Here is a 13,699-nt window from a genome sequence, read left to right as displayed (position 1 = left end):
TGATTCCAAGTTATATTTTAACATGTTAGCGAATGCGTTATTATATATGGTTGGTATCGGAAATGTTTATTGTTTCAATGCTTCAAAAGTGAAAACTGTGTAAATAAATATCTCCCAGTGTGAAGTGTTGTTAAAGTGTTCACTTGACTGGTCAAAACGGCGTGGCACTTATCAACCGATGAAACCAAACTAAACCGACTCAATTTCCGAGTCACAAAAGTTTAACCTAAACCAAAACAAACCTATAAAATCAACCCATTTTGAAGTGTTTTAGATCATGTCCATCAGGATATCTAAACCCATTTTGGGCCCAAAAACATAGGCCGAACGAATTTTTTAAAAAGAAGAAAAAAGGCTTTTTCTATTGAACCCGTATGTCTCTTACAGGACGTGGCACTAGGGATTGGTTGAATTATTTGGGGTTGTTTATTGGATTTTGGAAAATTTTAATCTGGTATTCCACCATTCTTTTTCGCGACCAATTTTTTTTGGCCGATGAAATTTTGTCGACCATTGTACTTAGGTTTTTTGCGATTGGATTCGCAATTCCTAAAGAGAAGAAATTTTGGAGAGAAGAGTTGTGATTCGTCCAAGAGAAGATCAACCAATTTCTACTTTCTTCATTCCTGGTTAGTAATATTTACGATTTTGTGACTGAATTTAATCGAGCCCTTCGCGTTTCTAAGCAATTGCTTCGTCGTCTTTTTAGGATCTTTGGTAAATCGGTATGGGTTTCGAAAAGATGGATCCTTTACTGCTTTTAAACCCAATTTCTGCTTCAAGTAGTGAAATAGAATGATACGATTAATAATTATAGTGAAAATCCGGATTTGATTACTGTTTCTGAGTATTGTTCCTTATCGGCTGTTTGTTTCCAAGTGATGATTTGATACTTGCTCTTTAACTTTCTATGTGTTGAGTAGAAATCTCAAGCTCACTTTGATTCTTGTAACAGATTTCATATTCAGTCTTGGCGAGCCGATGTGCCATTTTTCTCTTCATCACCACCTGGTAAAATGCTCTTCTCTTCTTAGATTAAATTGTTTATCTCAGTAAGCTTGATTTTTCTAGTGGATTTTAATGGGGAAACTTCATTTTCCATCTACTCTTTTTTTTTTTGAACAGCACACTTTCCATCTACTCTAATTGCAGAAAATTCTGTCTTAACTTCAAAAACATATCTTGTTGTGACATTTGCTGCTGTAAATGTCGTATACTTCAATGGATTAGGATGATTATTTGTAGGGTCTTCTTCTTCATAGCAGAAATGTGTTTACTTAAGGAAAGGCGTGTTTGGGGCTAGAGCTGCATTCATAGTGCTCAAAGGGATTGTCTCCGAGCTTTACTACGTGAGCCTTACATTTTGCCAGTGATTGTTGCGATGAATAACTTAAAAACCCGAACTTTTCATATTTTCACATATTACCATTTACCAAATAAACCAATTTTAAGTATCTGTGCAATTCACTATATGTATGTCTATATCCCGAAGTTAGCATTATCCAATGCAAGTATCTGTTATGTGCTCTCTAGATTAATCTCATATAAGGTTTTAGCTTATGGAAATATATACTCATTATTCATGTGCACATTCACATTGCCTACATATAAGTATAGTATGTTTAAAAATCTGGTTTTATAAGTATTAGTATGTTTAAAATTATGAACAAAATAAATTAAAATCTGGTTTTATAAATATAGTATATTTTAATTTTCATGTAATATATTAAAAATCATGTTTTATAATAAATGTAAGTTTAAAAAAATAATATTTTATTTTTAAGAATCTGAACTTCACTCAGGACCGGATCTGAGAATTTGGGGGTTAGAAACAATTTAAGAACAAATTTTTTTTTTTGTGATTTGGAGGCTGAAAAATTCGTAAATAACCAAAGAAAATTTTTTGGGGCTGTAGGCGGATGTTTCATCAGGCTGTCCCCAGATTTGGCCCTGGCTTCACTAATGGAAACTCAAAACATGGAGAGATTCGTAACTATTCATAACTAAAAAAAATAATATAATAAAGCTAAAAATTTCACACACAAATTTATTGATGTACATGCTCTTAATAATGCTTTAAAAGTGAAAACTGTGTGAATAAAGATCGCAAGTGTGAAGTGTTGTTAAAGTGTTCACTGGACTGGTCAAAACGGCGTTAGTTCCCGCGTATAAGATCTGACGTGGCACTTATCAACCGATGAAACCAAACTAAACTGATTCAATTTTCGAGTCACAAAAGTTTAACCTAAACCAAAACAAATCTATAAAATTAACCCAAGACCAACCAAAACCGATGAAAATTCAAACCTTAAATCTAAGACCATCATTATCGCGGGATATAGAAGGGGTTTCTTACCCTCAAAAAACATTAAAATAATAAAATAAGTTTAAATTTGAGAAAGATCGTTTCTTATTTGGGGTCTTGAAGAAACGATTCTTATTAAACACCTGTGGCCTTCTAATTGGTCAAGAAAAGTTTTACCCGAAAAAAAATTTTAGCCGAGAAAATTTTGTGGTTTCTCGACCATTTTTGCTTCTCAAAACCTCGACCTCTTCTTCTCCAATTCTCCACCAGTTAATCTCAGATTTCGATCTTTGCTCCGAACAAATCATCACCGCCGATAACTAGTTCGTTATCTCCGACGCCTCTAGTAACCTCAGCTGGTAGTAACCTCCACCGCTCGTGACTCCACGGAATCTTCCTCCTCTACTGATTCCACCGCCTCTTTCCCTCTCCTCCACCCTCCGCGTTCGATTGCTGTGACTCTTCCTGTCTCGGTTAACGGCGAAGGAGATTTCTTCTTCAAACCTCCGAAGAAGAATCCTAATCACAAATCATCCGGTGGTGGTCTCTCACTCTCTAGATTCTCCTCCGAAATTCCAACAACGACGAATCATTCTCCTCCTCCTCCTCCTCTTACAAATTCGCCGCGGCCCTCTGATGGCGATGATACCTCATCGTCTCTGATGGGTTCTCTCCTTGCAGGTTCGGCGTTCTGTATCTAGTTGCATAGGCAAGTTTTGTGAATTGGGATTCACTTTTGGCATATGCTTGATTGGCAAGTTTTGTGGTGTATGATTTTGCTTGGCATTGAAATTTGATTTTCTCCATAGTTTCAACATGGTGGACTTACCGAGCAAGCTAGAAAAAAACTGGATCATACTCGGGATTTCAGTAACCAAATCTGAAAGCTTGTATGTCAATTAACAGCATTGCTTTGGCTGAAATGGAAGTTCAATGTACAGGTAGTCAATGGCAAACAGAGTAGAAGCATCAATGTACATTTGGTTTTATAGGTTTGCTTGTTTGTAAATCGAATTTTGCTGTGGAGAAAGTAAAAAAAAAAACGATTTTGGCATATTACAAGAGTTTCTTGGTGGAGTTAGAGTGTTATTACACCAGACAATTGAAAATCAGGCTACATTATGTCGTTCTTGTGATTTGGTTGTACTTGTTTTCTAGTTCAAGGTTTAGTCTTTTGAAAGTTTGTCAACTGAGAGAATCGCCCTAAAGGCTAGCTCGTTGCAAATCCGTTTTGTCAGGCACTGTTATGAAAGTTAGACAATTTGAGCAACATAATGTTTTTATTAACAAGATCTCAATGGGACTGGAAAGTGAGACACTTTCGATTATTTCTTTGGTTCTAGAGTTAGATAGGCTGAAACGTGCAAGTACTACTATTGCATTATCGGATACGCAGAAACTAGATTCGAATTTCAAGGGATCCACAGTTGTCGTACGTAGATGTGTCTAGTTTTAGACTTTTAGTCAGAGCTCCATGGAAGTTTCTGTCAAAACAACGGAGTAGATCAGTCTTCACTTACTCATCTCAACTTACTCATATTATAATCTCTACTTATTTAACGTGAGGGTCTGGCAGAATTTTGCGTATTACATTTCTTGTTTTGTTGGGATTTATATTAGTTTACATTTCTTGTTTTGCGTATTACATTTCTTGTGAAGGCTAAATGAATCTGATGTTTTGGGAGGAACTTAGCATTGGCAAAATCAAGTTCAAGGCATTTGATTTGGGAGGCCATCAGATTGCAAGAAGAGTTTGGAAAGATTACTATGCCAAGGTAAATTCTCTATGCAAATCGAACATCTTTGGAGTTTGATGATCATCAAACTCTTGTTGTGTTTACGGAAAGGTGTTTGTTTAGTAAGCTAAAGCCAATACATTTGTTGCTTGTATAGATTCATTACTTCTTCTGTGTATAATGATTGTAGTTGGCATTTTAATAGAAGCTTAGATGAAATTATTCTTTGTTACATCACAATCCAGTTTCATATTGGTCACATTCATTTTCTTCAAGATGTTTTCAATCATGATCAGATCTTGTAGAAATTGTAAATACCAACCATTTGTATGGATGCGATGGTTTGGAGATTTGGTATAAGGATTATGTTGGGGACATACTTCTTGGTAATTTTATTTATCTTGTTACGTTAGAATGCATTGAAAATCAATACCAATGGTAATTTTACTTTGATGGTTTTTTTTAAGAACTTTTAATGGATTCTAGCATTGGACCTTTAAAATTAATAGTTTCTTAACAAGAATTTTTAACTCAAAATTAATAATAAAAAATTGACTAAAAAACTCATATAGGTATTAGCGATAATGATGCTCTAACCCAAAGTATCTCGTGCTCTCTTTTTTTATTTTCCTCTTCCTCTTCCGACGTTCTTCTTCTGATCCATTAGTAACGAAACTGGGCCATCTCAGGCCCATTCATTAGCGGGATCATCTTTGTTACAGTGCTCTTTCCCGCACCATAACACTTTCTACAAACTCCGTCGTCTCGTCACGCCGGATTAGCTAAAACCTCACAGATTGCTTGTTGATGACTCAGCAAGCACGTCGAGCTTTAACTTGGTTGCCTCTCCATCTCTCTTTGACTCCCCGACGATATACGTGGGTTGCACCAGAAGAAACCACGTGTGGATGTCTTCAGTTCCACACAGAACACTCTTTGCAATTTCTCTCAGAATCCATCTTCCTGCTTCTTCTCGAACCTCCTCTCTTTTCCGATCATCTTCTCCTTACGTTACCTTAGCTCGCTCTCTCTGTTTTAACTCCTCGATTATATTTTATCCGCCGGATATGCCTAAGAAGCAGGTTGGCTACTTTTTTTTTTCTTCTTTATCTAGTTTTCTGATTTTGCCATTAATTTGCTAAACAAATTCTGGCTTTATGTTTGAAAAAAAAAAATCTGGGTTATATGGGGGTTTAGCAATTGACGAATTTATCGGATTTTTTATATCCTCTGTTTCTAATCTATAACCCCCTCTCGAAAATCTGAACTTTCTGGGTGTTTGATTGTTTCGTTGATAATGTGCCGCGAAAGAACGTTAGTTTGTGTTGCACTACTATGACTATGGATTTTTGATTCTCTATTTACGAGAGTTGACTCATTTTGTTCAAAAAGTCTTGATTTTGTTGAGTTCTTTATTGCTTTTAGGTTTATTATGTATACTGAACTTGATTCATTTTGTTTGGTGTTGGCAGAAAAAGAGAGCTCACGCTGAGCAAAAGTGGCAAGTAAAGGCGGACATGGATGCTCCATCTGAATCCAGTGATCGTTCTGCCTCCATTGTTGTAGAGGCAGTAAACGGCCAATTTCCTGGGCTGAGTCTTGAGGAAAGCAACACCAATGTTCCAGTCCACAACCACAGTGTGCAAAATCTAGTATGGAAGCCTAAGTCATATGGAACCATTAGTGGATCATCTTCGGCTTCAGTCTCATCTGGAGATGCAACACCTCAAAAAGTTGGTCTCAATCAGAGCAAATTGTTCGGAGGTAATTTCTTGGAAAATTTCACTGTGGACAAGTCGACTTATTGTCATGCCCAGATCAGAGCCACTTTCTATCCAAAGTTTGAGAATGAAAAGACTGACCAAGAGGTAAACTTACAAGTTCCCTCTCTATCACTGCTGGTCTTTTCTAGAACTAAATGTTAGTTTGCTTCGTTTCATGTTGCATTTACCTTCCTTTTGGCAGATAAGAACACGAATGATTGAGATGGTATCTAAAGGGTTGGCAACGTTGGAGGTATTAAGAACATATATATACACTCTATATGTGAATACCTCTATTTGACAATCTGAAGTTCTAACTGTCCACGGACCTTTTGTAATGCACCTTTTACAGGTATCTCTTAAGCATTCAGGCTCTCTCTTTATGTACGCCGGTCACACGGGAGGAGCATATGCAAAGAACAGTTTTGGTAATATGTAAGCTCGTTTTTTCCTAGCTTCAGTTTTTCCTTAATGTTATATATATTCCTTTCTTGATTCATGATGAGTTTTAACAAATAATCTTAGAAAAAGGGAAAACCTCAACGATTGAACTCATATTTAAGCTTTGGATTTGTTTATGCTTTTCATTCATTTCACTTAGAGCACAGATTACTTCCTCCATCTTAGTTTTATGAATTAGTCTGTCCAGCAAAATTTCTTATGTTTTCCTTCTGAATAATTATTGTTTGCTGATGGTATTGGTGTCGTTTTTAGCATAAATATTCCACACCATATAGAAGCTGTAGTCGATAAAGATATGAAAACAGTTTTTTTTTTTTTTTCATGTTTGATGCTGTTATGTGGATCTTTCTAGTGCTCGCCATTTGATGTGGCGACTAAAAGTTTCTCTCATATGCTAACCCCAATGTTTCATTTGCAGTTATACTGCGGTTGGTGTTTTTGTTCTTTCACGGATGTTCAGGGAAGCTTGGGGAACTAATGCTTTAAAGAAACAGGCAGAATTCAATGATTTTCTTGAGGTATTTCTAAATGCTCGAGGCTGAATCAATGCCACAATAGGATAGCTCATAATATGTCATTTTCTCGCAGAAAAGTCGCATGTGCATATCTATGGAACTGGTTACAGCTGTTCTCGGAGATCATGGTCAACGCCCACTGGATGATTATGGTTAAGTATTTTCGTTTTTAGATGAACTAGAGTCAATGCCTTTCAAACTATATACGCCTTATTTATGAAAGTCAGATAAACCTGCTAAAGCTGTCTAGTTAAGAAATTTTGATTTCCATCTTGCAGTGGTAGTGACGGCTGTTACCGAGTTAGGTAATGGTAAGCCCAAGTTCTATTCAACTTCAGAAATAATTGCATTTTGCCGGAAATGGCGTCTACCAACAAATCATGTTTGGCTGTTTTCCACAAGGTAACTTAACGTCCTTCTAATCATTTTTGTAATGTTGCCCTCTACTGTCATTTTACCTTGGGCCCTTGTTCCTGTCAGCTCAGTAAGAATGTGCTGATAAAACCTGTTTGATGCAGTTACTAGTTTAATTTCCTAAATCTCATACGTTAGATTTTGTGGTCCTACTAGGAGCAGACATATGCTGATATCTTTGGAAGCGCACACTGTCCAAAGAATTTTTATTAGACAGCTTGTCGTGAAGAAAATAAATATTTTAACTGTGGTTGTTGCTTGTAATTTGGTAAAAGGAAATCAGTGACCTCTTTTTTCGCCGCATTTGATGCACTCTGCGAAGAAGGGATAGCAACCTCAGTCTGTAGGGCTCTTGATGAAGTAGCTGATATATCGGTCCCAGGTAATGATTTTCCTTTTCGTACCATGGTTTTATTTTTTTGAAACTTCATGTAAGTTTTTCAAAGAATTCAACGAGATGAAATACATTTGACTGAACAAATTTTTGGATGAAAATAACCAGGTTCTAAGGACCATGTGAAGGTGCAGGGTGAGATATTAGAGGGTCTTGTGGCGCGTATCGTGAGCAGTGGGAGCGCCAAAGATATGGAAAATGTCTTGAGAGATCATCCTCCACCACCCTGTGATGGAGGTGCAAAATCTTATCATTTTTGGTTTTACGTTAGTTTCATAGTATTCTACTCTATCAAGTCTGGGTAGATTTTTAAAAAATTTCCTTTTTCTTGGTTTTTTTTTCCCAATCAGCTAATCTTGATTTGGGACTCAGTCTAAGAGAGATATGTGCTGCCCATAGGTCTAACGAGAAACAGGTTCGAGAAGTATCAAGAGCTTCATCACGTTGAATTTTATGCTGTCACCTCTTAGTAAAATTTTCTCATTCTAGTTTATCTTCTTTTTTTTTTTAATTGTTGCTGTAGCAAATGAGAGCACTTTTAAAGAGTGCTGGCCCAAGCTTTTGCCCCAGTGACTTGGATTGGTTTGGAGATGAATTTGTAGATTCTCATTCGAAAAATGCTGACAAATCTGTTGTAACAAAATTCCTGCAATCTCAGCCTGCAGATTATTCGACGAGTAAATTACAGGTAACTTAAGCTCTGCGTCTTTGTTGATTTTTGCATATGTGGCGTCCAACTCTCCGAGATTATTGGTTATAATATTCTTTCACTTGCAATGTACTTTTGTGTGGTTTTCATTTACCAGTTTCCATTCTTTATGTACTTTTGATGAGCAACTGAATATTTGCATTCAATAGGAAATGGTACGCTTGATGAAGGAAAAACGTCTTCCAGCCGCATTCAAGTGTTACCATAATTTTCATAGAGCTAATGACCTATCACCTGACAACCTATTTTATAAATTGGTTGTTCATGTGCACAGTGATTCAGGATTTAGGCGGTACCAGAAAGAGATGAGGTTATCTTTTAAAACTTCTCTAGTTTGATCAAACTAAGAAATGATTGATTTTTGTTTACTCAACCATACAATTACCGTGTTTCAGGTACATGCCTAGTTTGTGGCCTTTATATAGAGGTAACTATTTTTTTTGGTTGCTTGTTCTTTGGTTTTGTTCTTAAAGACAATACGTAAATAACTAGGCACCAATTCATTTGCGAAACTTAATAATTTTGTCTCTGCTTTCTGTAGTTCATAGTCTATGTGAAAAAGAACTTGTTAAGAAATCAAAATTTCCTGGACGTGTCAGCTTTGGTTGTTGTGGTAGCACACATCTGGTCTCGATAAGCAAAGAATAATTAGACATATCGATAGACCTCTACCATCTGGTCTTTCGTTTAACTATATCAGTTGGTGATTCTTTTTGCATTTTTTTTTTTCAGGTTTCTTTGTTGATATTAATTTATTCAAGGCAAACAAAGGGAGTGAACCGATGGCTGTGAAAAGCATTGACAGTGAGGGAAAAGATGACAGTGAAAATTGTGGTCAACTAAGAAAAGATGGTTTGGCTGATGATGATGCTAACTTAATGATCAAATTGAAGTTTCTCACATACAAGGTATCTTTTTTTATCAAGAAGGTCTTCTGGCTAAAGGGATTTTTGATCTGTTGCACTTTGCTACCTATTTGGCTGCATTGTTATCATGATGCTGGATATGTCTTCAATTCTTTGACAGTTGAGAACCTTTCTGATCCGCAATGGCCTATCAATTCTATTCAAAGAGGGGCCAGCATCTTATAAAGCCTTCTACCTTAGGTGAGCTGCTTACTCCCATATATATATATATATATATATATATATATATATATAGAGAGAGAGAGAGAGAGAGAGAGAGAGAGAGAGAGTGACGTGTCAAATGTAATAGTGATCTTCTGGGTATCTCAGATTTTGGTTAACTTGCATGTTATAATCTTATTGATATTATCAAGCTGTGTTTTGATTTTTTTCCAAAATATTATTGTTGTTTCTGAATCCAGGCAAATGAAAATATGGGGGACTTCAAATGGAAAGCAGAAAGAACTTTGCAAGATGCTTGATGAATGGTACCAGAATCACTTACTCTACACATCTAGACTAAGCTTCTATATTTTTGTTGGAACTTATTTTCTCTTTGTCTGGACAGCTTTAGCATCGCTTTGTCTCTTCTTAATGTTGCAGGGCTGCTTATATAAGAAGAAAGTGTGGGAATAAGCAGCTATCTTCATCAATATATCTAAGTGAAGCTGAGCCATTCCTGGAGCAGTACGCGAAACGGAGCCCAAAAAATCAGGTTTTGATTGGGTCTGCTGGGAATCTAGTGAGAGCTGAGGACTTCTTGGCCATTGTTGACGATGATCTAGATGAAGAAGGCGATCTTGTGAAGAAAGAGGGAGTGTCACCAGCTACTCCTGGGCCAGCTGTGAAGGAAGGTGTCCAGAAGGCTGAGGGGTTAATTGTGTTCTTCCCAGGTATTCCTTTTTAAAAAATTGTCTATATAAATCTCATCTATTCTGGTTGTATGTTTTATTCCATGTTTTATCTTGAACTTATTGATGGGAGTCGTTTTCAGATTTTGGTAGAACTATGTTGATTGTTTTACCTTGTTTTAGTAATACAGATAATTATAAATTGGACATTCTGAGCAGAAGTGAGAGCAGTATATTCGTTTGCTTTAAGATTACCTTTTTAATCTCTCTCTCTCTTATTTCTGCTAATGTGTTCTCAGGAATTCCTGGATGTGCTAAATCTGCACTTTGTAAGGAGTTATTGAACGCCCCTGGAGGCTTTGGAGATGATCGGCCAGTGCATACTCTGATGGGTGACCTTGTCAAAGGTACTTTTAAAATGTAGGATTTTTTTCGAAATTTTTCTGGTCTTTCAATTTGCTATGCCACCTCATGAATCATTCTGCATACTGGACAGGTAAATATTGGCCAAAGGTTGCTGATGAACGTCGTATAAAGCCACAATCTATAATGTTGGCTGACAAAAATGCCCCGAATGAAGACGTCTGGAGACAGGTGAGTTATCCTACGCTGAGAATCTGTTCCAGTCTCATATTGACTGGGGAATGAGAATCAGGCTTATAAGAGTCCCTGCACCTTCTTCTCATAAGCTTGCAGTTCGGGGTTAGCTATACCCATGGGTCCTTTCTTATAAGAATCATGCAATCGTATTAAGTTGCTTTGTTGACTAATGGCTATCAAGATTAATATTTGATTCCATGACACTGTTACTTGGTTTACTGATACAAATCTTTTGAGTTAACCTGTCTTCAATATGTATACTTATATACATGCATAGTTTGTATTGTGAACCCTAGTTATCTTTCGAGAGTTCCCATATCAATATTAAGTCGCTGACCTGATATCTTTCCACTTGGTGTGTTAACAAAGTCATGTGAATATATTTTTAAAGTCTTTAAATTTACAAATTATTTCAATATAATTATTGTGTTTTCCAATTAGATTGAAGACATGTGTCGGAGAACTAGGACTTCTGCAGTTCCAGTCGTTCCTGATTCTGAAGGTATGTAACTATGTATCCATTTTTTGATGGGTTTCTGTTAAAAATTTGTTTGTGTGCTTGCTAAAATGCCCATACCTAGTTTATTCCATATAAATTGACCTTTTAATTGATTAGATGACCCTGCAAATGTTTGAGTATGAAAGGAGAAGGATCAGTTATCTTTTGCTGAATTTGTTCCCATATGATTCAATATCTGATCTTTATAGTCAATTTTCTTGCCCATGATTATAGCTGGAATTTATACTTGGCTTAACAATGAGTAATGTTCTGTTCTGTTTACTACCTTGGATCATCTTCCGTACTCTCGGTGATTATTGTTTTTCATTAACTTTTGGGCCCTTGTGAATGCGCAGGAACCGATTCAAATCCATATTCACTTGATGCATTAGCTGTTTTCATGTTCCGTGTACTGCAACGAGTAAACCATCCGGTAAGCAATTGCCTCTTTAACAAAGTTTGTCTTCAGCTGTACTATCCAACTTTCATTACCACCATGAATATCTTAATAAGTCATTGTTTCTTTCATATGCAATGAATATTGTCAGGGGAATCTTGACAAGGCATCTTCGAATGCAGGCTATGTGCTATTGATGTTTTACCACCTTTATGAGGGAAAGGTATTATCACATACGCCCAATCATGGTTCTTTAAGTAAACCATTATTGGATCTCACATTTATTTGAACTGCTTCTAAACTTTCAGAACCGCAAAGAATTTGAGAGTGAATTGATTGAGCGCTTTGGCTCCCTCGTCAAGATGCCACTGTTGAGATCAGACAGGTATATTTTAACAATAAATTACGACTTCATATTCATTTGGTTGCTAAACCACTTAATTGACTTCCCTTTGTGCATATACAGGAGTCCTTTACCTGATCCTGTTAAATCGATTCTTGAGGAAGGCATAGACTTGTTCCAGCTCCACAGTAGAAGACATGGGAGGTGGGTAGCCAATACTATCATTTACATGACTTGATAAGTTGAATTATATTAAAGCGAAGTCTTCTAAAAAAACCAGTAAATTTTGTTCGTATTATATTTGAACAATACTGTCTGTATAGACAATAGCAAATGCAATACAATAGTAATAATTTAGCAAAAACTAACGAGGGAGAGACATCAAAAACACTCATGTTTGTTTACCCTGTGATTAGATGTACTTGAATCATGTTTCAGGAGATACCCTACGAATGCGAGTGCTCACAGACGTTTTTATTTCTTGTTGTGACTGTTCTTTTTTACTTCATCTCTTCATCTCTAGCTTCGGTTTCGTTGTTCTGACCTCTGTTTTTTTCCTTCAATTGCTGTAGACTTGAGTCGACAAAAGGAACATATGCAGCGGAATGGACCAAATGGGAGAAACAGCTGAGAGATACTTTAGTTGCAAATTCTGAGTATCTCAATTCTGTTCAGGTAATATAGCCCGTGTCATTGATGGCTCAAGGAAAAGCTAGAATCCTATGCTTGGTATTGTAACTGCTTTGATTTGCAACTTTCAGGTTCCGTTTGAGTCTGCGGTTCTGCAAGTGCGAGAAGAGCTAAAGAGAATCGCTAAGGGTGAATACAAACCACCAAGTTCAGAGAAAACAAAATATGGGTCTATTGTTTTCGCTGCCATCAACTTGCCTGTAACTCAAGTCCACAGTCTTGTTGAAAAGGTAAACAACAAGATTATTAAACTACCTTAAAAGAAGGCTTCCTGTTCTTTCATACCGAAGATAATCTAGTCAAGGACTCTCCAACGATTGAAAACTAAAAGTTAAAAAGTTCAAATGAGATCCCACATCATCTTTCCTTCTATCTCGCGTATTAGAACTCGAGGTTACGTATGGCCTTTGTTCTTAATAGATGTATTCTCCTTATCAGTTGGCGGCAGCAAACCCAACTGTGAGATCTTTTCTAGAGGGAAAGAAGAAGAGCATAGAGGAAAAACTTGAACGGGCTCACGTGACGCTTGCCCACAAGAGAAGCCACGGCGTAGCAGCTGTAGCCAACTACGGTCAGCACTTGAACAGAGAGGTACCGGTAGAAGTCACAGAGCTCATATTCAACGAAAAGATGGCTGCCTTAACAGCCCATGTAGGATCTGTGGACGGAGAGACCATAGTCTCCAAGAACGAATGGCCACATGTTACGTTGTGGACTGCGGAAGGCGTTACAGCCAAAGAGGCCAACACTTTGCCTCAGCTTTACGCAGACGGAAAGGCGAGCCGCGTGGTGATAGATCCTCCGGTCTCAATCTCAGGTCCTCTGGAGTTTTTCTGAGTACTTGATACGTATGAAGTTGCTCTCTCTTCAGGTTGCTCGTGAAATGGGACATTTCATGGTATTTTAATAAATTGTTTCCATTGTCATGAGATTTTGAGGTTCATGTATGTTATTTGTTTATTGTTTTATTTGGTGTGGAGTAAATGGTGTAAGTGCCTCTTCAAAATTTCGCTGGTAGTTAATGAATCCATAAACCATAGGGAGTAGAAGAAACACATGAGCTGCAAAATAAAATACAAGAAGACAGAAACTCTTCGATTTTGCAGAAAGAAGTTC

General features: G+C 37.0%; 1 protein-coding gene across 8 annotated transcripts; it reads left to right on the top strand.

Annotated features, from left to right (window-relative positions):
* The first annotated feature begins 411 nt into the window (after positions 1 to 411).
* On the top strand, positions 412 to 13,562 carry LOC18994082 (tRNA ligase 1). Of its 8 annotated transcripts, none has more exons than XM_024152374.1 (29): positions 412 to 629; positions 956 to 1,011; positions 3,999 to 4,080; positions 5,514 to 5,909; positions 6,007 to 6,057; positions 6,157 to 6,239; positions 6,685 to 6,784; positions 6,855 to 6,933; positions 7,060 to 7,183; positions 7,471 to 7,577; positions 7,698 to 7,826; positions 7,940 to 8,004; positions 8,113 to 8,277; positions 8,448 to 8,608; positions 8,694 to 8,725; positions 9,031 to 9,206; positions 9,325 to 9,404; positions 9,626 to 9,691; positions 9,807 to 10,096; positions 10,354 to 10,461; positions 10,551 to 10,648; positions 11,096 to 11,156; positions 11,510 to 11,586; positions 11,702 to 11,773; positions 11,859 to 11,935; positions 12,017 to 12,097; positions 12,466 to 12,568; positions 12,655 to 12,813; positions 13,022 to 13,562. In XM_024152374.1, exons 4-29 carry the CDS (start codon positions 5,559 to 5,561, stop codon positions 13,418 to 13,420), a joined length of 3,294 nt encoding a protein of 1,097 aa, XP_024008142.1. In that variant the 5' UTR covers positions 412 to 629; positions 956 to 1,011; positions 3,999 to 4,080; positions 5,514 to 5,558; the 3' UTR covers positions 13,421 to 13,562. The 8 variants fall into 8 exon arrangements, with proteins under 8 accessions (XP_024008142.1, XP_024008139.1, XP_024008137.1 ...); XM_024152371.1 differs by having other exon boundaries at positions 3,965 to 4,080; XM_024152369.1 differs by lacking the exons at positions 412 to 629; positions 956 to 1,011 and adding exons at positions 2,187 to 2,986; positions 3,115 to 3,246 and having other exon boundaries at positions 3,965 to 4,080.
* Positions 13,563 to 13,699: the final 137 nt, after the last annotated feature.

This window comes from Eutrema salsugineum, unplaced genomic scaffold (assembly GCF_000478725.1).
Source record: "Eutrema salsugineum unplaced genomic scaffold, Eutsalg1_0 scaffold_5, whole genome shotgun sequence".
NCBI lineage: Eukaryota > Viridiplantae > Streptophyta > Magnoliopsida > Brassicales > Brassicaceae > Eutrema > Eutrema salsugineum.
This window is presented reverse-complemented; position numbering and strand designations above follow the sequence as displayed.